Below are 22,642 nucleotides of genomic sequence, written 5' to 3'. Positions count from 1 at the left end.
CGTATCTGGCAATATCATTAGTGCCAACATGGATGAGCAGCATCGGATAATAATCATCAGGCTTGATGTGTCTTGACAATCTCTCTGTAACATCTTGGATTTTGGCACCAGGCAGACAGCATACCTTTTGGGACATCATGTCTAGTCTGCAGATGTACTCTTCTGTACTCTCAGAAGGGAATCATCAACCACCACTTCCTTATGCCCCCTAGTGGTCATGGATCTAGCATTTTTTGGGATTTCAAGCTTTGGTCCTTTCTCTCTCTGGGATGCTCTCATCTCATAAGAATTGATGCTGCTGGGTCAGACCGGTGGTCCATCGTGCCCAGCAGTCCACTCACGTGGCGGCCCTCTGGTCAAAGACCAGCGCCCTAACTGACTAGCCCTACCTGCTTACGTTCTGATTCAGCATAAACTTGTCTAACTTTGTCCTGAATCCCTGGAGGGTGTTTTCCCCTATAACAGACTCCGGAAGAGCGTTCCAGTTTTCTACCACTCTGTGGGTGAAAAAGAACTTCCTTACGTTCGAAGGGAATCTATCCCCTTTCAATTTTAAGTTTCCAAGTTTATTAGGTTTTTATATACCGCCTATCAAGATTATCTAAGCGGTTTTACAATCAGGTACTCAAGTATTTTTCCCTAGAAAGTATTTTTAGAGAGTGCCCTCTCGTTCTCTCTACCTTGGAAGGGTGAACAACCTGTCCAGTACCTATAATGTTTCGATCATGTCCCTTCTCAATATCCTCTGTTTGAGGGAGACGAGGCCCTGTTTCTCTAATCTTTCGCTGTTCGGCAACTCATCTAGTCCCGTAACATCTTAGTCGCTCTTCTTTGGACCCTTTCGAGTAGTACCATGTCCTTCTTCATGTACAGCGACCAGTGCTGGACGCAGTACTCCAGGTGAGGATGCACCATAGCCCGGTACAATGGCATGATAACCTTCTCCTCCACTTTCAGGGCAGCATACCAGTTCTTCAGTTCAATGGCGGGTAAAGTCTCAGTACTAATCTTGCAGGGTTCTGTAACCTGAGTCTAGCTGTCTTCCCTCAGCACAGCTTCTTCCCCACTGCTGGAAATCTTTGACACCTCATGAACCATTTCATTAATATACCTCTCATTCTCACAGATGCTTCTCAGTCTTGCCACTTCCTCTCTTAGTTCCTTTACTTCCTTCATGAAGGATTCAAGCTGAAGACTGCTTGCACAAGGAATTACTCCCTCTGCCTAGGTAACATTTTTTATCTGCACAGAGACAGAAGCTGTAACTTGAGCAGCAGCTTTGGTGACGTTTCCCAGCCATACTGTGGTTGCAGAACTACTTACACCTAGAAGAAGAAAGAAAGAACAGAAAATTCCTACCAAAGCAATGCCCTGTTCCTGGTTGGCTGCTTGGGGTGGGTGGAATGGAATTAATCTTAAGGATCACCTGTGGAGTCTGATCTCTAAGAAATTCTTCAGTCTGTGAATGGATAATGTAATCTAGGTGGTAACTTTTTTTATTTGGTGGAAAAGCGGGTGCGTCTTATGGAGTGAATACAATTTTTTAAACATCTTTCCCCAATCCTTTTTCCTTTTTTAAATGCCTTTGGTCCAGCGCAGTCTCGGTAGGAGCTTTCTGTGCTCCTGCTCCTCCCTCACTGGACGGTTGCCTCCTTTCTTGCTGAAGAGTAGTGCATAAAGCAGAAGTGTGAGCTTTTCGCTTCCTGCCTGGTTCCGCACCGCTCCCTGAATGGCTGTCAGTTCTCGCGATTCACAAGAACTGATGGTAGCCATTCAGAGAGCAGTGTGGTACCAGGTAGGAAGCGAAAAGCTCATGCTTCTGCCTTATGCGCTGCTCTACAGCAAGAAAAGAGGCAGCTGTCCAAAGAGGAAGGGGCAGGAGCGCAGGAAGCTCCTGCCGAGACTGCACTGGTCCACTGGCATTTTAAAAAAGGTAATGGGAGGCTGCGGGCTGCTTACCACCAGACACACCTATGTGTAGAGGAGGAAAAAGCAAGAAAAAAAAAAATCTGAACCAAATTTTTTTTTCTTGGTTTTTCCTCCTCTACACGTAGGTGCATCTTATGGTCAAGTGCATTTTTTAGACCAAAAAATACGGTATGTGTTCCTTCTATAAATTGTAATAGTGTAATGTGGGAAGGTATTGGAGAATTTGATTTTAGGTTAAGTAAAATCTTTCTTCTGTACTTATTCTTTGTAGTAATGTTCTAATACAAGGCAAGCTCAGCACACTGACCTTTCGCCCTTGTGTATGAATACTGAATCATTCCTCATTCCCCCCTCCCTTCTTGACACAAAACCCCTGTCATATATTAACCCTTATCTTAATTGAGCAGTCCTTATTTGGAAAGAACATCAGCTGACAGGCCTTGAGGACATGCAAAGACTCAGGTTCTGTCCACGTGTTAATCAGGCCCTTGTCTAAGTGCTGAGTTGGAGGATGATCACGAGGAAAAAGCACAAGGTTAAGGGAGGGTGATCACGAGGTAAAAGCATGTACCTTTGTATCCACCAATGTAAAAGCATGTACCTTTGTACCCACCAATCATGAGATGTGTAAACGAGGGAGTTACTATGATGTCATTAGCTTAGAAGCATAATAAAAAGGGATTTGGAGCTAGCCCCTGGCAGTGCCTACATCCCGACTAAGACTGCGTGTGTGTGTTTCTTGTATGACATCCCTACAATTCTTTTTTTAAAATGCCAATTTCTACCCAGTTTTTTTTATTTTTAATTATTATTTATTTATCATTTCAATACATGCAAAATACACAATGGTTCCTACCCAGTTCTTTCTGAGGCAAGTTAATACGAACTTGTGATCATTTTGTGATATTTATAAAGATTTTTTAAAAATAAAGAAAAAGAAAAGTTGCTACTGCATTAGAGGTATATATTAGTTTGGGCCAATATACTAACTCTTGAGTGGTTTATGAGAGTGAACCAGTAAGAAGGTAATTTTTTTTCTTGAGGTATTGGCTCATTTAAATAAAATTCAAGTGGATTCATGGAGATATTTTTCATGCTAGTTTGTATGAGATTGTAGATGACCTGGATGTCTTGGCTGATTGGTAGTCTCTGATGGATATTAGCCAACAAAGCCGATAGGACTGATTTTGCTTTAGTCTGTATTATAGATGTAGGCAAAGATTTTTTTTACAAACATCCCAACCACATGCAAGTTTGACCTTTTCCATTTTTCATGGCTGAATTTAGGTGGATAGACTGTTAGGGTTGTTCAGAAAAATCTAAAGTTGGAAAAACTGCAAATTGAAGTTTCAATTTAATTGTGCTTGATTAAAAAAAATTTAAAATTATTTTCTGAGGTCCATCCTGGGATCCTTCAAAACTACCGATTACATAAAGCTCTTTTTCTTAAAATTTGCTACTATTTTTGCTTAATGGAGCAAAAGTTTTTATATTTATAACTAACTTTCATGTTTTCACACTTAACAATGATTAAAAGTGGGGCTGTACATTGATTTAAAATTTTTAATCGTACAATCATGCTTACAATTTTTAATTGCATGATTAATTGCATAAAGCGCTCCTCATATTTCCTCCTGTATAGTGCAATATATACTTAGCAGATGTAAATTCTCAAACTAACACATTTCAGTTCAGTTGTCTCATAGAAAGGCGGTATATCAAATCCCATTACCTTCTTACTAAACTAAAAATAGAAGATGCTGATCACTCCTGCTGAAGAGGGGGGCGGGGGTTGTGCGCAATAGGTAGAGATGTGCGGGGGGGGGTGCAACAAGCAAGAGTTTGGGGAATCAACTGCTTTTACACCTCAGCAGCAGCGGAACTATCCGCAACTACCAAGAGCACACAGACCCGATCCAGCCAAGAGTGTGAGCTCCACCTCCCCCTGCATCAACTGTTTTTTACACCTAAGCAGCAACAGGACCAGCCACCACTACCGAGAGCCCTTTGCCCTGATCCAGCCAAACAAGTAAGCTCTTCCCCCAGCATTCCGTTGGAAAAATCAATATGCTTGCTTTTAAATATTATCAGAAGTAGGAGATCAACTGCTTTTACACCTAAGCAGCCTATAATAGGAGCCCTTGCCCCGATCCAACCAGGCATGTGAGCTCCTCCCCCTATATCCCGTTTAAGAGATCAATCTACCTGCTTTAAATATCAGCAGCAGTAGAAAAACAACTGCTTTTACATACAAGCAGCAGCGAGACCTACCGCAACCACCAAGAGCCCACAGACCCGATCCTGCCAGGAGTGTGAACTCCTCCCCCTGCAGTCCATTGGAGAGATCAGTCTGCCTGCTTTTAAATATCAGCAGCAGTGGAGATCAACTGCTTTTACACCTAAGCAGCAACGAGACCAGCCACAACCACCGAGAGCACACAGACCCGATCCTACCAAGAGTGTGAACTCTTCCCCCCCATGCAATCCGCTAAGAAGATCGACTGTCGGCTCCGGGCGGCTTTCCCGCAGAGGAGAGAATCCTGCATTCACTGTGGGCCTCATCTGGGGCAGCCTCCTTGGAGCGGCTGGGGCACGGGCAGTGTGTCTGGGAGGGAATGCATGGATGGGAGAACATCGCAGGGGAGGAGACATAGGCATCCTGGGACTGTCTGCCAAGTCTCTTCCCTGAAGAAGCCCTTTCTGGAAACGTCAATCGCTCCTCCTAAACTTACTTGCTCCACTTCATCACTGACGCTGAAACCGTGGATTGAAGACAAAGTTTTATTTTATTTTTCTTTCCAGCTTATGATTTATCTTTAATCTTATCTATTGTTTTGCCTTTTGTCTTTGTTTTGTTCTATTTCTATCATTTAAATTTCTCCAGAATTCTACTGTTCAACGGCTCCCCCTTCTGCTTCTATTCCTTTCTCTCCTCTCTTCTACCTTCCAAAGTATTTAGATCAATGCTGTCTTGTTAAAATGTTTATTTTATTTTTATTTTTCCTCTAACTCTACTTTTCACTTCTCTATTACCCTCCAGGTACTTTAGTTAGATTGTGAGCCTTTGGGACAGTAAGGGAATTTTTCAAGTACCTTTCTTATTTCTAATCTTAATGTATATTTTCTGTAAACCGCTTAGAACCTAACGGATGTAGCGGTATATAAGAAATAAATTACATTACATTACATACAGCACAGCGATACCAGGTGCCACTGCCCCGGGCGCCTCCTTCCCTCGCTGTGCTGCTGGGTGGAGCCAGCACTTAATCAGTTAGTCCATTAACTAGATAAATAAGCAGATAAAGTTAGGTTAGCACAATGGTTAACATCTGGATGACTGCAGTTACCTAGATATTCTACTTTGTTATTAGCATATTGTGGCTTAAAAACCACCAACTGCCATGGGCTGATTATTACCATCATAATTGCTGTCAAACATTGTAACTGAACTCTGTCAAACTCTATAAGATGCCTTGCCCAAATTTTCCAAAGTACAATAAAACTTCTTTCTGAACGAGAAACACCTAGAGGGGCATAATCGAAAGTCCGTTTACGTCCATCTCACAAGTTGTCCAAAGTAAAAAAACAGCTTAAGATACATTTTCGAAAGATACGTCCAACTTTTTTTTCGTTTTGAAAATTGTCTAATTATACATCCTGCTGATCTGATCATCCAAGCCACTAAATCGTCTATCTTTATACCACATTTTCGTCCAACTTTCTGTCCAAGTCCAAACGCCTAGAACAAGCCCTGTTAGACGTGGGAGGGGTCTGCAAAGTGATGGACTGCACACCCAGACATGCCACCTAAATAATGGGGTACCTTACAGGGCACTGCTGTGAACTTCACAAAAAGGGTGCCATGTCTTCTCCCTACAGCTCCCTTATAGGTTATGGTGGGCCCCCCAAACCACCTCCAGAATCCCCTAGACCCACTTATCTACCATCCCAATAGCCCTTATGGCTGTAGGAGCCACTTATATGCCAGTACAAAAGGGTTTTGGGGGTGTATAGGGGAGTGCACATGTTTAAGTATCAATGCAGTGATTACAGGGGCTTATGAGTATGGGTCCTCCTCTCCATAAGTCCCTAACCCACCCCCAAGACAACTTAAGCTGCTTCTGGGCTGGATGACTAGGCTTTCCTATGCAGGCGGCCAGGTGATGATGGTCTGGAGGCTGAATTTTAAAGTTATGATTAAAATTTTTATGGGGGTGGGGGGGTTGGTGATCACTGGGGTAGTGTGTGGGGGGTCTGTTTTATGTGTTTGCAGTGCTTATCTGGTGACTTTAGGTGGGTTTTTGTGACTTAGACCATGTTTTACATGGTCTAAATCTCAACGTCCAAGTTCCGCCTAGGCTCTGTTGTAAAACTTTCGGCTATACATGCTGTACAACTAAGTCTAAGCCGGCCCACGTCCCGCCCAACTCCCGCCCTCGACACGTCTCCCGAAATACCTCATTTAGCTTTGGTAGTTCAGCGGCACTATGAAGGCCTAGGTCGTTTAGAAATACGTCCAAAACCCGTTTTTATTATCGGCACTTGGACGTTTTGAGAAATGTTCCTCCAAGTGCCAAATTAGGCCGGTTTTTGGATGTTTTTCTCTTTCGATTATGAGCTCCCTAATGTTTATGCATTACTGTGTATTAGAATGGCTGCTCTTGATTTATATAATAAAATGCTGAAATTACTGTATGGCTTTAAAGATATCTGTATATGTATGCTTATTTTTAAATATAAGCAAGACTGATCACTAAGAGCAAAAGCAATGTGAAAAAAAATTCTTATAGGGTCATCAGAAAATAAATCAGGTAATGGTGCTAGTATAAAGAACTAAAAAAACTCCACCAGATTTTAATATTTTTTTTCTGTCCCTCTCTTACAGACTAGCAATCACCTTCTTGGACCAAAGCCATTTCCACTGGATAGATTGTTAGCAATTTTATACAGTATAGTGGACCGCAGAGTTGCACCAACTGCAAATATCTTCTCACAAGTGAGTGCATTATACAATAATATAGTCTTGTTTCTACTTTTGTGACTGAATTTTTCTGGCAGCATGATATCAATCAGACTAATTTAACTAGAGAGAAAAAATTTTTTGGGAGGGATGGGGAAAAGGCTCTAGACCTTTTTAGATGCATTTAAAAAAAACCCACTGCTATAACTGTTTATGTAGATGTTACAGCGTGGTCAATAAAAAAAATCTGATCAGTTAAAAGAAGTCTTGTTCACTACAGCATGAGGGCCTGCTCCTTGGTCTCATTTGACTACCTTAAATAAATGTATTTGCTACACTAGGTGGCAGTAAAACTACAGATACTGTTTCTGCGAGTTAGGTTTTCAGTGGTTGGCTGCACTATTACTCTGTAAAACCACTTCTATTTTCACAGATTTTTATCATAATCATGTTTTTGGCTTCTTTTTTTTTTTTTTAAATAAACTTTCCTCACACCATCTATCGAATATTTTAAAATAGGATTTTTTTTTACTTTTGTGTTTATAAATATAGACATTAATTTTTATTTTATTTATTTAAAATAATTTATAACCCGCCTATCCATAGGTCTAGGCAAGGAACAAAGATGTATACACAATAAAAATAAACACATGGGTAGATCTTGTTGGCTTCAGCAGAGATCTTGGCAGATTTTCGGTCGTCAACCAACGAGGAAGCTAGGGTCGGATGCCTTGGTTTTGCCCTGGCTGGCTCACGAGTGTCTGTATGATGTTCCCTCCATGGCCTCTGGTTGGTTGGGTCATCCACTGGATAGTGATGCATCCTGGTCTGGTGTCTCTAGTGGCTCCGGATTGACCTCGCTGCCTGTGGTATGCTCTTCTTGTATATCTTTAGTGGGACGAGAAGCTCCAGCTCCCATTTCATTGATATCTTCTCAGTCAGGGACCGGTGTCCATGGAGAACCCAAGGCATTTTGGTCTTACGGCATGGCTCTTGAGCTCTCAGCCTTGATAATGGGCGGTTATTCGGAGTTATCTCAACTCCTTTGCATTCGAAGTAACCCTCTCCTGTAGTTTCTTCTGCCAAAGCCTGGAAGGCTTTCCCAAAGTGGAGTGCTAGGAATTAGGTGAAGCCTGAGAAGGATCCCAGTTCGGTAGTCCTGGCTTTCCTTTAGGAGAGTTTGGACAAAATTCTGGCAGTGGCCTTCCTGAAAGTTCTAGATGTAGGCCTTTCATGTTTTCGAGCTCGCAGAGAGGTGCTAGTTCACTTACTGCTCTTCCAGATGTGTCCAGGGGAGGGGGAGCACTTTGTCTGCATCCTCCCTTGTATCTTCCTTTCCCTTTGTGGAATCTTATCATTGTTTTGCAGGGCCTTGGTGAGACTCCTTTTGAACCACAATAGGATGAATTTCTTCTGGACCTAACGATCAAGACGGTTTTTCTGGTTACAAGTTGTCTCAGCACGGTGCATTTTGGAGCTTTATGCTCTTGTGTAGGAAGCCCTTTAACCATATTATGGACGCGGTTGATTTTCCTCCGTGCTGTACCTTCCTTTTTGCTGACAGTGGTCTCAGTCTTTCATGTCATCAAGAAGGTTAGGTTGCCTGCTTTTTATTCAATAAGTTCAGAGCACAAAGATCAGATCTTACGCAAATTGGATGTCCGGAGGGTTTTGCTCCATTATTTGGAGAGGACTAATTAGTTCAGGTTGTCTGATCTCATTTTTGTTCTAACTGCTGCGCCTCGGCATGGTAGGCCAGTGTCTAAGTCCTCGATCACTCGATGGATTCAAATGGCCATTTCCGTGACTTAAATCGTCTGCGGCACACAGTCACCAAATAAGCTTAAAACACTCTTGATAAGAAGTGTGGCTGTTTTGTGGACGGAATCTTGCACAATTCATCCTGATGAATTTTGCAGGGTGGCTACTTGGTCCTCTCTTCATACTTTTACCCGGTTTTACCAAGTGGTTGTGATGACACATTCTGATGCTGTATTTTGGGTTTGAGGGCAGGCTCTTCTGTCCCTCCCTAGCTAATGTGGCTTTGGTATGCCACCTAGCATATGGAATTTGGAAGGGATGTAACAGAATGGAAGATTAGGTTTATACTTTCGATAATCTTTTCCATACGACCCACCCTCTCTGTATTCAAGTTTCAAGTTTATTTAAAATTTGATAAAAACGCTTCTAAAAAGAATTTCTAAGCGAAGTACATAGAAATGGGGAATACCAAACAAAGTTAAAACAGAATTAATGAATAATGGATGATTTACAAACAGAAACATGACAGGAAAAGAAGGGTAGAATACAATGTTTATAGGAGAGAGAACAATAATGGAAAAAGTATAGGGTTTGGGGACACAACAAGATCAAAATCTTTTAGAGGAGGTAGTATAGGGCAAAGGAATAAGCATTGTTCTGTTTGAACAGGATTGGATTAAAAACATGTTCTTAAATTTCAAACGTATCCTTAAATAAAAAAGTTTTCAAGGAACACTTGACTCTGCCTAAAGAGGTTTTTACTCTGAGGTTTTTTCTCTAAGGTGGGCTGGAAGTGAGTTCCATAATTGGGGAACAGTGATTGAGAAGATTTTATTACATCTATTGTTAGTGATTTTTAATGAGTGCACTGAACGTAAATTTTGCTTGCTTGAACATAAGGCTCTTGGAGGGCAGTGAGGAATTAATAGTCTGTCTAAGAAAATATAACAATGTTTGGAGTAGAGAGATGCGCAGGAACAGAAATTCCACTCCTTTTAGCGTGCCGAAGCTAAAAAAGTTAGAGACACTGGTGTACATGGTGTGGTGCGCTCTAAAGCTGTGCTGTCCAACGAGGCACTGTTAACCTTGGGTGTGTTGGCTTGGCCTAGTGGGTGGAATAAAGGGCAGAAAGGTCCTGAAGAACCACCTGCTCAGGGCAGTGCAGATGGTGTAGTGTGCCCCAAGGCAGTGCTATAAAAGGAGACAACGACGTGATGGTGTGTATCACAGTGGCTGTCATCCCTGTGTGTGTTGGCTTGGCCTGGTGGGTGGAATAAAGAGTGGAAAGGACCAGCCTGCTCACTGGTACTCACTACTAACTCCAGACTAATGTTTAATGCCAGGGATGGAGAAAGAAGTTGAGAAGATTTTTGGGTGCCACTGTTTGGGTACCAAAAATGCTGGTACTAAAGGGTATAATCGCCGAAGGGGTTACATCCCAGTGGCAGTGGTCAAAAGGCAGCATTTGAAAAGTGGTGCCCAAAAGTCTTGCTTCTCTTTCTAGGGACAGAGCAAATTGGAGTGTGGGTAAGGAATAGAGAGGGATGGAAGGGAAGAATTGGGTTAAATTTGTGGTTTAATTGGGTTATAAAGGAGCATAAATAATAATAGGAAAGTGGGTAGTAAGGGTGAGGAGGGGAATAAGGGGATTTAAAACCACATATTGCATGTTTTTGTGGTTTTGCACTGTTTTTTTAGTTAGGAAATAATTGCTTTTTAGTGCAAATGTGGATATAGTCATTAAAAAATAAAATGATTACAAATTTAGACTATTAACATTTCATATGTACACCAGATGGCAGTGTTAACCTATCAAGCTGGAATTGCTACAATCATTCCAAGGCATATGTAAGGTAGAATAAAATATATTTTATGTACCTTTTTGCCACACCTCTATTTTATACTTCTTATTTGATGTTAGTCATATGTTTTTGCCCTCTTTTTGATGATAAATATTTGCAAATACATACTTCATATTGTACACTGTAAGACCAATATTCAAAGCAGACTAGTTGGCTTATTAGGTGGTAAACTAGTCTACTGCAGTTCTGAAAATGTATTGCCACTGAATTTCACTAGGCAGGCAGCTATATTTAGTCATTCAGATTTTGGGCTCTTGCATACTAGGTTGGAGGCAGTAACTTAGCAGGCTCATGCTAATGTGTGGTGGCAGCCAAAAAAGCAAACAAGATGCTAGGAATTATTAAAAAAGAGATTGTTAACAAGACTAAGAATGTTATAATGCCTCTGTATTACTCCATGATGCAACCTCACCTGGAGTGTTGTATTCAGTTCTGGTCACCTTATCTCAAGAAAGATATAGCAGCACTAGAAAAGGTTCAAAGAAGAGTGACCAAGATAAAGGGATGGAACTCCTCTCATGAGGAAAGACTAAAAAGTTAGGGCTCTTCAACTTGGAAAAGAGATGGCTGAGGGGAGATATGATTGAAGTCTACAAAATCTTCAGTGGAATAAAACGGGTACAAGTGGATCGATTTTTCACTGTCAAAAATTACAAAGACTAGGGGACACTCGAAGTTACAGGGAAATACTTTAAAACCAATAGGAGGAAATATTTTTTTCACTCAGAGAATAGTTAACCTTTTCCTATCGTGTGTCCCGGATGACGGGACATTCCAAAAACAACATAGACAGTGGATAAACAGTCTGTATGGACTAATAAAGAGCCAGGAACACAAAATATTTGAATTTACAGACTTTTACATTATGTTTACAATAGCCGTAAATGATAACGGTGAATAATACAAAACTTTGCTAAAATAATTAAGATTGGAACCAGTGTAACATAAAATTTATTACGATAGGAAAAGGTTAAATTCTGGAACGTATTGCCAAAGTTTGTGGTAAGAGCGGAGGGCGTAGCTGGTTTTAAGAAAGGTTTGTACAATTTCCTGGAGGATAAGTTCATAGTCTGTTATTGCGAAAGACATGGGGGAAGCCACGGCTTTCCCTGGATCAGTAGCATGGAATGTTGTTACTCTTTGAGTTTTGGGCAGGTACTAGTGACCTGGATTGGCCACCATGAGAACGGGCTACTGGACTTGATGGACCATTGGTCTGACCTATTCTTATGTTCTTATGTAGTTTTCATGTAATGAGCTGTGTGTTATAGGGTGTACTGTTCAAAATCTATCACTTTTAAATGAGAGTAGTTGAGTTCATAATGTACTATAAATAAACATTGATTACAGCATTGAGATGAAATTCAAAAGCAACCAGACTGAGGTCAAATTTATACTTAATATACATCTTGTTACTGGTGTATTAAAACTTTAATTTTTTTTTTTTTTTGCATTGAAACAATTTAAAACACTTAAAATGGTTGATTAAACTGTTTCCAGCATTCTGTTTACACCAGAGAGGCTTTATCAGTGACATACTGCCTCTTGGTGGAATTCCAGTAATTGTAATTCACAATTGTTAGCCCCCAGATTCCATTCTGGAGAAGCAGTCAAGCCCTTAACCTAACATCCTGTTTACATACAGGCTTTTTGTCAGCAGGTTGAGACCCTCAAGTGAGGTTTCAGATTAGCTACTGAGTCTGGACAGTACATTTATTTAAAAATGTGCAGATCAAATGAAGTTATGCATCAGCTCTTGGAGGAATTCAGCAGTCTTTAGTGTTATATGGTCTTGAACATTAAAAGCTAAAACCTGTTAATTTTGTCTTATTAGGCTACTTAGTAATTTTAAATCCCCAGGAAAGATAACATTCTATAACGGATAGGTAAAAATACTAATGTAACCTCAACTTCTTAAAACAAAATACTGTTCTTAAGACCTGTAAAATATTGATTTTTATTTAGATGTGTCACAGAAATGATGATCAGTGGAGGATAGAAATGGAGGTTTTTAGAAACATATTCTTTTGCATAATGTTCAACCAATGGTGCATCTCTTATTCCATTCTTGATGCAGCCTTTGTGTTTGAGTTTTTGTTTGCACCTTTTTTTTGTTTAACTCATGTACAGCACTTACTGGGGGATGTACCGTATTTTCACGCAAACCGAACATAACCATGCGCGTTATATGCGTGAGCGCGTTATACAATTGTTTTCTGTCTTGCTGGCGCCCTCCTCCATCTTTCTGCAGTGTTCGCTTAAAGCCGCAGCAGCGGCTTCCATGCGCCTCCTTCGGCTGTGAAGTGTTCCCTCTGACGTTGTGACGTCAGAGGAACACTTCTGGGTCAGCCGCAAGAGGCACATAGGATCCGCTGCCCGCGGCTTTCAGCGGACGATGGAGGAGGGCGCCAGCAAGACAGAAAACACCGCATCACAATAGAATAGGCATTACAATAGAAAACTTGGGAAACAAAATGAGGAGCATGCGCGATATACGCGTGGGTGCACTATACCAAAATTTTCTTACATAAATTCCTTGTTCCCGCGCGCTATACCCGTGTGCACGTTGTACACGTGTGCGCGTTATATGCGTGAAAATACGGTATTAAAGTCAGCAATCGTCATTAAACCTGTTTTCACAGCCTTAGCGATGATAGCTGTTACTGACCTGATTCACAAAATGGCCCACCGCATGTTTCTTGATCGCCCATTTTCCAATCCAGCCATGCAAAATAGCTAAAACCCCATGCAAAATAGCCAAGCAAAGTTAGTACATTTTGCATGGAGTTTTAGTGATCATAAAAACCGATTTCTCTAGACCTGCTTGGTATTTTTTCAGTGGCACAGATATTTTGCATGTGTTACACACGCAAAATATCTGTCCCATAAAAAAAGAAAAAAGTCCCCCCACCGCCAGCCCTCCCCTACGACCCCCAACAAACGCGACCCCCCCCCCAAGCCACTGTCACACCAAATGCAAAAACCTCCAAAATGGCAGAAGGGATGACAACTCCCTCCTGCCACTGGAGGTCCCCCACCACCCCAAAAAAATGGCAGTAGGCATGTCCACTCCCCAATAAGGGCTTTAGGCTTGACCAATCAGGTCCTTAGGCTCCTCCCTCAGTATCCTGGATACAGAGGGAGGTGCCTAAGGTCTGATTGACTCAGATGCCTAAGGCCCCATCCCTTGGGAGGAGGACTTAGGCAACTGAACCAATCAGGACCTTTGGCCCTTCCCTATGCATCACGTGATGCACCGGGGAGGGTAAAGTGCATCATTTGGGGCTGGTGGACAAAGCAGGAGCCTCTGAGTGGGCTTCCTGCTTCCAGTTTTAAAAAGGTATGTTGGGAGGGGAGGGTCCGGTGGCAGGAGGGTTTGGGAATCCCTCTTGACATTTTTTTTGGGTGGTGGGGGACAGCGGGAGGAGGGAGTGGAAATCCCTCCTGTCATTTTATTTTGGGGGTGGGGGTTCAGGGTGGGGGGGCATCTGGTGGCAGGAGGGAATGGGCATCCCTCCTGCCATTTTTGTGCATTTGGTGTGACAGTGGCTTGAGGGGCAGTAGGAAGTGAGCATCCCTCCTGCTGCATCAAAGCAACTGTAGGTTAAAATAATTTTCTAATGCTTCCTTGTAATCTTACTAATATTTAAAGTTATCCTTTATATTTGGGGAAAATGAATAAGAAAAATGAACAAACATTACAATACAACAGATCTCAGGCACTCTTTTCACCATAGAACATTAATTATACTTTTGTAAAATTAAAATTGTGACATAATGATGGAAGGTACATAGTGATCTTAGCCTTATTTTCCTTCAAAAACTAAAATACTTTCTATTCCATCTGTTTGCTTATTGAGCTGTAATAGTCTTAGCTTATTCCCAACTTCTTTAAAGATAAATTAATGTTCAATATATTTAACTGGCTTTCATCTAATATCAAGGTGTATATAATAAAATGATTAGAAATAGAAATAAAAGCAATAATGAATGAAAGAAAACCCCCCAAAATTTCAACAATAAAATTAAAGTCTGTTTAATATCTACCTTGCTTCACTGGGAAACCTTTGCATAATTTAAATCTTAGGTTTTATATTTATTCGGTTGACATCACTATAGTCATCCTGTTAACTTGTCTGGAGTCGAGATTACAAATTTTTTAGCGACCATTCTGAATCAGATTGAACTTTGGATGATTGCTTTTAAACTGAAACTAAATCCAGAAAAAAACAATTCTTTCTTGCAACTCCTAATGATAAAATCAAAGAAACATTGATACATTTGAAAGGTCTCGACTATACTATAGAACAGTCTATAAAAATATTAGGAGTGACTATAGATAGAAATCTTACTTTGGAACAGCAAACTGATCTATTACTTAAGAAATATTTCTTGGTGCTTTGGAAACTTCGTACCATTAAGAAATATTTTGATGAAGCTTCATTCCGTCTGTTAGTGCAGTCATCTGTTTTAAGCATTCTCGACTATTGCAATATTATCTATCTGGGTGCCTATAAGTAAATCTTTTAAAAATTGAGAGTGGTTCAAAACACTGCAGTTTGATTGATTTTTGGTTTAAAAATGAGAGCATATTATTCCATATTAACAGAAACTTCATTGGTTGCCAATTGAGGCCAGAGTTTTGTTTAAATTTGCTTGTATTTGTTATAAATCAATCTTTGGCATGTCACCTGGCTACCTTGTTTCCCATTTTCCTTTGAACCACTCAAATAAGTTTACACGTAAGTTTGTTTACATTCCCTTCTGTTATAAAAGGTTTCTTGAGAGAACCCTCTTTTCAGGCTGCTAAATTGAATGTTTGGTTTGGAAAAATTATGCTAGGAGCTTCTTCCTATCTCGATTTTAGAAAATTATTGAAGACACAATTATTTGATAAATTTGTATCCTAATGCATTCTGTTGTCTTTTGAAATTTCATGCATCTCCTGTGTTTTACTATCTGATGTATTTCCACTTTCAAATTGTATTTTTCGCTGCTTGTTCAGTTTTACTTGTTGTGAACCGCCTAGAACCACTTCAGGTCAGGCGGTATATAAAATAAAATTATTATTATTATTATATAAGACATAAATGAGAATTAGGAAAATACATAACACAAGACAAATTAGGGTCATAGAACCAGAAAAGTTGGGACATAGCAGCCCCCAGGTTCTTAGTATCGGTTCAAGGCCTCTAAAGTCCTACTGTTAATTGCTTGGGATCTGAATTCAGTGGGAAGTGAATTCTACAAGGCTGGGCAAATGGCTAAAAGATGAGTTATGCATGCATTCCAGATGAATTCTAGTATGTGGGGGAAAAGACCAGAAGATTTTGCTGAGAGGACTTGAAACTTAGCAAATTATACAAGAACCCTATGTTGGTGGGAGGAGGTGCTATGAAATTATGTTTTTAATCAGGAGATGCAGGCAGGTTGTGAGCTATGAACTGAATATTGATTAAGGCCATGAATGTAGAAATTGGTGCAAAAAAGTTACACAGACTGAGTGCCAGAATGGAGATTTCTTGCAAAGAAAAAGGCAAATCTGTTGAACATGGTTACAAATACTGATCTCGGACATGACAATTCCAGTGTATGATCAACCAAATCAAAGGCAGACATGAGATGTTTCAGGTTTATTAGGTGTTTTATATACCGCCTATCAAGGTTTATCTAAACGTTTTTTTACAATCAGGTACTCAAGTATTTTCACTCGGTATAAAGTGGTATTCCTTCAATTGTCAAAATTTAGATGGGTACCATTAAACTTGTATATCTAGATTTTCAGAAAGCTTATGATAAAGTTCCTCATGAGAGGCTCCTGAGAAAATTAAAGAGTCATGGGATAGGTGGCAAAGTTCAGTTGTGGATTAGAAAATGGTTATCAAATAGAAAACAGAGGGTAGGTTTAAATGGTAATTTTTCTCAATGGAGGAGAGTAAACAGTAGAGTGTGGCAGGGATCTGTACTGGGACCGGTGCTATTTAACTTATTTATAAATGATCTGGAAATTGGAACGACGAGAGAGGTAATTAAATTTTCAGATGACACTAAACTGTTCAAAGTTGTTAAAACACATGTGGATGGTGAAAAATTGCAGGCAGACCTTAGGAAATTGGAGGACTGGGTGTCAAAGTGGCAGATGAAATTTAATGTGGACAAATGCAAAGTGATGCACATTGGGAAGAATAACCCAAATCATAGTTATCGGATGCTTGGATCCACCTAGGGGGTTAGTGCCCAAGAAAAGGATGTGTGGCGGTGGCCAAAAAAGCAAACAAGATGCTAGGAATTATTAAAAAAGGGATGGTTAATAAAACTAAGAATGTTATAATGCCCCTGTATCGCTCCATGGTGCTTCCTTATCTGGAGTATTGCATTTAATTCTGGTCTCCTTATTTCAAGAAAGATATAGCGGCACTAGAAAAGGTTCAGAGAAGAGTGACCAAGATGATAAAGGGGATGGAACTCCTCTCATATGAGGAAAGGCTAAAAAGGTTAGGGCTCTTCAGCTTGGAAAAGAGATGGCTGAGAGGAGATATAATTGAAGTCTACAAAATCCTGAGTGGAGTAGAACGGGTACAAATGGATTGATTTTTCACTCCGTCTAAAATTACAAAGACTAGGGGACACTCAATGAAGTTACAGGGAAATACTTTTAAAACCAATAGGAGGAAATATTTTTTCACTTAGAGAATAAGCTCTGGAATGCGTTGCCAGAGGTTGTGGTAAGAGTAGATAGCATAGCTGGTTTTAAAAAAGATTTGGACAATTTCCTGGAGGAAAAGTCCATAGTCTGTTATTGGGAAAGACATGGGGGAAGCCATTGCTTGCCCTGTATTGGTAGCATGGAATGTTGCTACTCTTTGGGTTTTGGCCAGGTACTGGAAACCTGGATTGGCCACCATGGGAATGGGCTACTGGGCTTGATGGACCATTGGTCTGACCCAGTAAGGCTATTTTTATGTTCTTATGTAGGAGTGTTTTCTTAAAAAAAAATTTCATCAGTATAGTTGACCAAACACCACTTTCTCTATGACTTTAGTGGAAAAAAGGGCCAGTTCAAGAAAGGTCTGTATTTGGATGGTACTGGTAAGTTAGCATGAGAAATGGATGCACACCTGCCTCTTTCCAGCACTGTGGAATATGTCCCATCCCTAAGATAGATTACAGTAAAGATATGGTGTGGTCCTAATTGTCATTTATTACAAATTGGGAAGATAAGGGACTGTAACTGTGCTATGATGGGTCATAGAGTGTAAGATCTTCTGCAGACCTTGTTCAGAATGGAAAATTAAAAGCATTCCAAGCTTACATTACCATGTCATTCATGGGCTTAGATTGCTGTCAAGGAGAAACAAAATACTCATTCCTATGATCAGATGTTTTATCTGGAAAATACAAGACAAAGTTGTTTGGTGTAAGAGGAGGAAGATGACTCGTCAGAGAAACAGATGGTTCAGAAAGGCCAGCAACCACATGGAAGAAATTGTCTAGAATTATTCTCATGGGACTACTATAAAGAATGGAGCAGAGTAGCTTAGTGGTTAGAGCAGTTGGCTGACAATCAGCCTCCATTGATGATCCTTGTAACCTTGGGCAAGTCCTCTAACTCTCCTTTGTCTCAGGTGCAAACTTAGATTGTAAGCCCTCTGAGGTTAGGAATATAACTACAGAACCCTAATGTAATTCATCTTGAGTTGCTACTGCAAACAATGTGAGTTAAACATCAATTACTTCACTACTTAGTGACCTTCACTCTTGTCCTAAATCTTTCAGCTGCTTTTACTTGAATGGCTTGAGTCAATAGCTATCACCGGTTATGTTCTTTCATGATTTACATCTTTTCTCTTGGGTCGTACCTTTTCAGTTTCTCCTCATTCCTCCTCAGCCACTTTTTCCAGTTTGCTCTGGGGTTCCCTAGGGATCTGCCCTTTCTCCATTATTAATATTTTTCTCAGTCCTTTTGCAACCCCCAATCCAGGAATTTAATGCTAGGTTTTTCATCTACGCAGATGACATTTTGTTAATCTTTCTTGTCCATTCTAGCACTCTGGACATAACTCCAATCTTGTCTATTTTTTGGATTTATGAACACACACCTAGCAGAATAATAAACACAACATTATACATTAGCCAAAATAACAAAGGAAAAGGGAAAAATCAACAAACCATTACTAACTTAATCCCTTAGATGAACAACATCTGATTCTCATCCATCACAATATTATAGGCTGGCATTGTAAAAGAGAAACTCAAGGTAAAGAAAAAAGTTCATCTTAGTCCACATTCAAAAAGATAAACAAGATGGAGTTAGTCCAGAGGAAGGCTACTAAAATGGTTGGTGGCCTTCATCATAAGGTGTATGAGGACAGACTTAATGATCTCAATATGTATACTTTGGAGGAAAACAATCAATGAAGGCACAACTTTTTTTCTTTGGAACTATAATCAAACCCACACAAATGAAACTAGTTCCAAAATGTACGTTTATACTCTTCTTTCAACCTGCACATTCAAATGTTCTTGTTTCATCTAATCAACATTACTCATGCCGCAGACCTCAGAAACACCCGTCCTCCGTCCCATATAGGTTATGTTTTTAACGGGGAGAAACGAGTGTGAACTCTTCACTGGTCAGGGCTCAATTTTCTGATGATTTACTCATTTCAATATTGCATTTTCTGAATCTCTTAAATTTCTTAAAAAACTAATGAGATATAGTACTTATCTTCATAAGTGCTTAAATGCTTAAGCGGGTGGCCAGTTTATGTTCAAAGTATATGATGATAGAATTTCTCATATGGAGCAAGCAATAATTTGCCTCTAGTGGAAGAAATAATCCTGTTGCCTATCTGAAAACATCTACTAATAAGGTCCAAAATCTTTGCACAACTATGCAAGTCCACCATACATGATGAAAATTACCTACATCATCACAGTCTCTCCAACATAGATCTGTACAAAATTTTATGTCCATTTTCATTCAAATTGCTAGCTTATAGATATTTTCAATAAACAACTTAGCATGCCAGATAAAGAGAGAAAAACAAAAATATCTCTTCACCCAACATGCTGACCAGAGAAAGTGATCCTCACCCCCCCCACCCCAGTGGCTCCTCAGGCTTATGGTGATTGTTTTATTCACGCTATAGCATTTTAAAACACGCTAACTTGTAGATTAAGGTGTACTAATGATTGTTATATATATATATATATATATATACATATATATATATATATATATATACTGTATTCCTAGTATTGAATATATTTTTATACACAAAAGAATTTTCACAGCATATAGAGCAGTTTGTGAAAGGAGTCCTACTGAAATTGTATTTCAAAGTTAAAATTTCTAGCTCTCTAGATTAATTTTATAAAATAGTATGCATGCACTTTGATACCATAGTAGTTAATAGCTGCAAAAATTGTTTTCCTGTCTGAAATTGAAGGTTAAATTCACTTCCCCAATTTTATTCTTTATCTATTTGCATTTTAACATCTTGCATCACACAATTTTTGATCCAAAAAGTAAATAAGTAAATATACAATTAGAACTGGAAAAAACCAAACAAACCTTAAAGCATAAAATCCAAATAAATGATAAAAATAATAGTTGATGTACATAAGCTTTTTTTCCCCCAAAACATTTTACTGCATAGCTATCTTATTTGGGATTTGGTGAATCAAACCATGAGACACAGTTTCAAAGAAAGCTTATGGCTTGCATTCTGTTTGTATACAAAAACTGGTATTTTCCATCTGTAGGCAAAGTAATACTAAATTCACAGCTTCAATTTTGTAAAGCGTTCTAAATATTTTCTGATTGAACTGAACAAGAAATCTAAAGTTATCACTTTATAAACTCCATATGTTGTATATTTTCAAATTAGCGTTGTCATTTCATAATCAAATACTTACAGCATAAGGACAGGTCCTTGTGGTTCATATTCTTAGTATTTTTGGTGTTTGTAATGTTGCCATTGGCAAAAGCAACTAAGTTTACTGCATTACTCATGTACTATATGAAAGCTACAGTTTAAATTATAATTATGACACTGTCTGGAAATTGTGATGAATTCATATAGGAAAGAGGAGGAATATTTCCAGTGTGGCAAAGCATTGAAAGCAATCTTCTACCTTTTTTTAACACTGATGTACAGCCTCTGGCTGTTACAAAGTTTAAATTTGTATTAGTACTAGATTCATGAACGCTTATGAGAATGACTGACTTTTTTCTTTAGTACAGTAAAAAAAAATAATAAAAATGCAGGTCCTGTAATATCTCCCAAGGTCAGACTCTATGAGCATAAATTAGTGGTAACGTATTACCTTGGGACACAGCCTTTGAATTCCATCTCCATTTCCTCCAGTATAGTACCTCCTGTGCAGAGGTTTGTTGGTGTCCTAGAAATGAGGTTCTGCCATATTGTTTGCAGGTGGCTTTCAGTAGAATAGGTTTAGATTTTGCAAAATATGTTGTTCAGATTAACTTATAAATTTTTCTCGGTATCCACAAGGATGTCTTGACATTTTATTCAGCCACAGAATGCTCTGTCTCCTTAAAGTGTGGAAAGGGAGTTCAGTTTTAGATCAGCAGACTTTCTCACCTATTTCCAACCTGTCCTCCAGGTTGAGGGGAGAAATAATTGAGCAATTAGATACCTACTTTGTCTTTAGAGTTCTTCTCAAAAAGATCCAGATGCAGTTGCAAATAGAAACTCCAGAGCATGGTGGCAAGAATGGTGATCTGGGGAGGGGTCTCCTACTGTCTTCAGTTCCTCATTGTGCATAACTGTGCATTTCACACAGTCCATCTTGGAGTTCCAAAAGAGAATTGCCCTTATAATGCTTGTGCTGGAGGAGACTAAACCTGTGCTGTGTGCTGAAGTATAGAAGGTCCTTGTTCCTAAGCACCAGGACTTTTCCTTCAGTGGATGGCTTTCTGTCTACAATAATAATAATACTGTAATAATAATAACAGTTTATATACCGCAGGACCGTGAAGTTCTATGATTAAAAGGTATTACAGATTGAGTGGAATAAAGTTCAGAGTTAGTGAATAACAGTTCTAAAGATCATTTGTTGAGGACTAAGATTGTATAGGTCAGTTACCTAAGTACTTCAGGAACAGATGTGTTTTTAGGCATTTCCTGAATTCCCTAGGCACGAGCAGTTATTCCAGGTCTTTACCCCATAATGCTGCTTGATGTGAGAAAAGATATTGGTGATGACTTTTAAATTTACAACCTCTAACCGGTGGAGAAACAAAGTTCGGATGTGAACTTCTCATGTCTGTTGGTTGTGAAAGAGAAAAGATCTGTTATCCCAGGACAAGCAGGCAGCATATTCTTGACTGATGGGTGACGGCACCGACGGAGCCCCGGTACGGACAATTTTAGAGTGATTGTACTCTAAGAACTTGGAAAGTTCTAGTAGGCCGCACCGCGCACGCGCGAGTGCCTTCCCGCCCGACAGAGGCGCGCGGTCCCCAGTTTCTTAGTTTCCGCGGAGCTAAGAAGACGCGCCCTTTTCAACGGCTGTTGAAAAGATTTTTTTCTCTCCTTCTCGCTCGCGTAAACCCTGTTCGGAAATATTTTTTCCTGTTTCTATTTTATTCTTTCTTGTTTAAAAAAAAAACAAAAAAAAACTTAGATTTTTTCGATTCGCCCCGGCGGGGCCTGTTGCCACCATCGAGGCCTCGGCCTTCGATTTGGCAGAAGCCGTTTTTACCTTCATGCCCCTTCAACCCGGGTTTAAGAAGTGCCAGCGGTGTGCACGACTAATTTCACTCACTGACCCGCACAACTGGTGTCTACAGTGTCTTGGTCCTGACCATCGAGCGTCCACCTGCACCCGCTGTGCGACTTTAAAAAAAAGAACTCTGAAAAATCGGCAGATTCAGCAGCAATTATTGTTTGGTGCCGAGATGTCTGACTCTGCGGCACTGGCACCGACATCGGCCCCATCTCAGTCGGCACCCACCTCGTCGACACCGCGCCGGCGTCGCATCCCTCAGGTAAGCCGGCTAAAAAGCCTTCCCCGTTGGAGCGTCCTCCGGTCTCAGTAGCAGCGAGCCCAGTCCTGCCGACCTCGAGGCGCCCACGGAAGCGCTCCGCCCCAATAGAGG

General features: G+C 40.0%; 1 protein-coding gene across 4 annotated transcripts in view; it reads left to right on the top strand.

Moving 5' to 3' along the window:
• Positions 1–22,642, top strand: part of ORC5 (origin recognition complex subunit 5) — a 144,054-nt gene that overhangs the window by 78,069 nt on the left and 43,343 nt on the right. For all 4 annotated transcript variants that reach the window (XM_033958469.1, XM_033958467.1, XM_033958468.1 and 1 more), the window contains exon 13: positions 6,815–6,925. In XM_033958469.1, coding sequence (XP_033814360.1) covers positions 6,815–6,925 — 111 coding nt within the window. The remainder of the gene's footprint in view (positions 1–6,814; positions 6,926–22,642) is intronic.

The sequence above is a fragment of the Geotrypetes seraphini genome, chromosome 9 (genome assembly GCF_902459505.1).
Source record: "Geotrypetes seraphini chromosome 9, aGeoSer1.1, whole genome shotgun sequence".
Lineage (NCBI taxonomy): Eukaryota > Metazoa > Chordata > Amphibia > Gymnophiona > Dermophiidae > Geotrypetes > Geotrypetes seraphini.
This window is presented reverse-complemented; position numbering and strand designations above follow the sequence as displayed.